At 45.7% G+C, this 3,601-nt stretch overlaps 1 protein-coding gene across 1 annotated transcript; it reads right to left on the reverse strand.

Moving 5' to 3' along the window:
* Positions 1-661: 661 nt before the first annotated feature.
* On the reverse strand, positions 662-3,380 carry B3GALT6 (beta-1,3-galactosyltransferase 6). Its single transcript, XM_088468243.1, has one exon. The coding sequence runs from the start codon at positions 3,107-3,109 to the stop codon at positions 2,081-2,083; it is 1,029 nt and encodes a 342-aa protein (XP_088324369.1). The 5' UTR covers positions 3,110-3,380; the 3' UTR covers positions 662-2,080.
* Positions 3,381-3,601: the final 221 nt, after the last annotated feature.

The following is a 3,601-nucleotide window of genomic DNA, read 5'->3' on the forward strand; positions in this document are numbered from 1 at the left end:
TCTTGCAGATATGTTGGCACGCCTGTGTGTACGGGTGGATCGGCCGTTACTTGCTGAGTGGCCAAATTTAAATGCCCACCCAGTTGTTATGTTAGCGCAGGCATATCGAGCGGCAGATTGGAAAGTGTGTTGGCTTACCAATCGGTCGCTCAGTTTGAAGATCCCTGGGTCGGCAGGCAAGTCACCCAGGTGTGTACCCAGCCTTAGGTTTTGTTATTACATGTGATCCATAAATCCTGATGTGTGGTCAGAGGAAGGAACAGGTGCTGGCTGTTATTCGGATACCCCTCGGTGACCCACCAACCGCTGTTTGTCCAGCCCCATTTTAATCAGCGTGATAGCCTCATGGTATATTGCTTGCTTTGGTGTAGAATGTAAGCGCTCATGAGCAGGGCCCTCATTCCTCACGTGCTTCTCCTCCCCCTACTTATAGTATAATTTACTCCTAACTCCCCAGAACGGCACCTAACACCTGATAGCTCATGTCCTGCTGCTCGTGTTATGCAGCTATGTTCATAAACCATCTCCTTGTCCTACAATGTTTTGTATTACTATTAACTGTTTTCTTGTGAGCTCATTTACCGGTATGTACTGTGTAAGGCGCTGCGGAACCTTTGTGGCGCCATATAAATAAAGGATAATAATAATGCACACAAAATCATTCATTTTTCTGTGTTTGTCTTTATTTTGATACTGGTAGTGCCTGTTCCTTTAGGCCTCAAAGACAAGTGAAATTAGACTTTCCAGTTATGATTTTATTTGGATATATTTTAACAATAAACATATCATATTTTCTGGGATAGAACTGAAAACTAAACAACCTGAATAATGACTGTAGACATCCCCAAAAAGCTGTCACATAGCTGCTGGACTAATTAAAATAAATGTGTTGTCTTCGGTTTCTACACCAAAGGGACAAGAGGTAACGTTTAATTTGTAAGTCTGGATAATAAGATGAATCCAGATGGTCCCAGCAGGATTGCGATTAGATCTGCTGGCTGTTTTGGTCACACACAGAGAAATGCCAGTGCAGGTAACTTTAAAAGGTTTAAATGCTTGGCTGATGGCTTGGTGTGCTACCAGCACTATTTTAAATATAAATAAAGCTGATATAAAAATGCCACAACAGATGATATCACTAAATATTACAAACACACAATAATTACAATACAAACTAAAAATAAAAAGTTTTGGAGGTACAGTATGAAAAGAAGTTCAAAATAAATAAGATTATTTAAATGGAAACATAGCTAATTTATCCAAAGCCCCAATACAAAAGTTTTTCAAGTAGCAGCTTTCATTCTAGCAATTGTGTTCACAATACTACTGCACAATGGAAATTAATGTTAATTTTATAACATGCCCTAAATGTTTCAGTATGTAGCAGCTTCAATTATACTGATGACAGCCCTAAGGGATCATTTACACTAATCAGGTGGATTTTTGTACAAAAATCATCACATACAATACATTAACAATTATTGGTCTCAACTTTGCTTTTCCACATTCATGCATTTTAAAATCTTAGCATTGACATTAGGATTTTAAAATGCATCTCAAACTAGATTTTAATAGGATATATGCATAAATTATGTGGCACAAAAAACATGCATAACTACACAACAATAAATTACAAAATAAAAAAAAATATTGAAGGAGTCATAAAAATACCACAAACCACATGTACACAATGCAATAAAACAAATCTATACATAATGTGAACGAGCCCTAAGAGTACATTGACACAACTATTAAGATCAGTCTATTTGAGTCCCAAAAATCAGAGACGTCCTGTTTATTGAGCTTCACATCATTTTTTTTTGGTAAACACCAAAGGGAGAGTTTTTGGATGCAGACTATAAATATTAGCAACATAGACATTTTAAAGCTGGATTTACATTAAAACCAGTAAAAACAACTTAGAGATGAAAACCGTAGGCGTAAACTTAACATCAGGTGTCCAAAGTGCATGGTGCTGGTAAACCTATGGTGAAACAAAGTATTTTAGTCTAGTAGGTCAACGTCAGGGTTTGCACTGGGATATATACAACCGTGTGGGTAGACACTAAGCGGCACCTCCTCACGGGATGCCATCCTTTCTCTGGCAGCACTGTGACGGGGGCACTGCCCAGTCATAGATATAAGAGAGCCTGAGTTTGATCTCCTCTTTGCACAGCTTGCCTTCCTTGGCCAAGGTCTGGTGTTTCTCCAACATGTCTTCAATGCTCTGCTTGTGTGTGACTATATATTTGTTGTTACAGCCCCTGGACTTGTACTCGGTGTCAAATCGCGGGTCGTGGACCCTGTTTAATTCCAGTGGGGCTAGCCATGCCCCCAGAGACACGTCCTCACTCTGCCATTGAGCAAAGTACTCTCTGCTGAGGCTCAGGTAGTGCACCAGGTCCCAAGACAGCACATAACCTCCTCCTAGTGCATAGGGCAGGTAATAATCACACAGCACCCAGGAGCTCTCCTTCCACTTCCCCCCAGACTTTACCCGCCCGCGGCCAGAGAAGAAGCCCCAATACAGCCGCTTGGGCTCCTTGGGCTTCAGCTCCTCCAGCAGTACATCCAGACGGGCAAACGTGTCATCGTCGGCCTTGAACACGAACTTGTAGTCGAGATGCCCGTCCAGCCAGGCGTACATGAGCAGCAGCTTGGCCGTCAGGTTCTCGTAGGAGTCGCGTAGCTCAGGCAGGAGTAGCAGGTCGCCGTGTCTCCGCTGCTCCACCTCCAGCGAGGCGGCCTCTTCCTCCCCAAGCCCAGCCGTTCCCACCACAAAGCGGCACCACAGATCCCCGCGGGGGCGGGCGTATGAGGCAGCGGACAACCAGGTGCTCCGAATGATGCTGCGCCGCTCAGTGTACTTGGGCCCGCTGGCAATGAGCACAGCCAGGAAGGTGGAGGCGCTCTTCTCTGGTGCCAGGTGCTGGGGATCACCGGGAGACCGGGGGGCATGGGGCTGCTGATGGGGTAGGCCCCGCGGACCCAGTGGTTTCAAGCTCTCTGAGGTGCACTTGGCCAGGTAGAGCAGCACCATGGAGAAGAAGGACAGGGCGCCCAGGCCCAGCGCCGTCTTGTGGCGACACACCAGCCGCACCACGTTCATGGTGGCAGGGGGCAGCGTCCCGTCAGTGCTCCGCCATCCTACCCGGTGACCGGGGTCCGGTTTGCCGCCCTCCTATCTCCTTTGGGTGCTGTCGGCTAGCCAGCGCAAGCAGCTCCGGGCCTCATCCGGCCAATGACCGAGGAACCTCAGCCGTGCTACTTGCGATGCCGGCTCGGTGCTCTCCTCCCGGTCCTGCGAATCATGGAGACACGTCGCACATGACGGACGTACACTATGTCAGGGCGTATCCGGGTTGTGGTCCCGCTGCATCATGGGACATGTAGTTCGACTTGGCGCGTCTGTCTGTTTGCAATTCATTATTAGTTCAATGTAGCTGCTGCACGTAAGCCTTGTGATGTGCGGTCAGGTGAGGCAGAGCCTTTCCTGTCATAGGTATACTCCAGAGTTTTGTGTATAAAAATTGTAAGAAAAATGTAAAGAAAATATTATAAATATAAATATTTTCTTTGTATTATTCTAATAATTTTTATA

Source organism: Taudactylus pleione, unplaced genomic scaffold (genome assembly GCF_031769625.1).
Source record: "Taudactylus pleione unplaced genomic scaffold, aTauple2 ptg000082l, whole genome shotgun sequence".
In the NCBI taxonomy this organism is placed as follows: Eukaryota; Metazoa; Chordata; class Amphibia; order Anura; family Myobatrachidae; genus Taudactylus; species Taudactylus pleione.

Excerpts from the sequence above, each read along its gene's own strand:
- B3GALT6 (XM_088468243.1), bottom strand. The coding sequence starts at position 3,109 with ATGAACGTGGTGCGGCTGGTGTGTCGCCACAAGACGGCGCTGGGCCTG.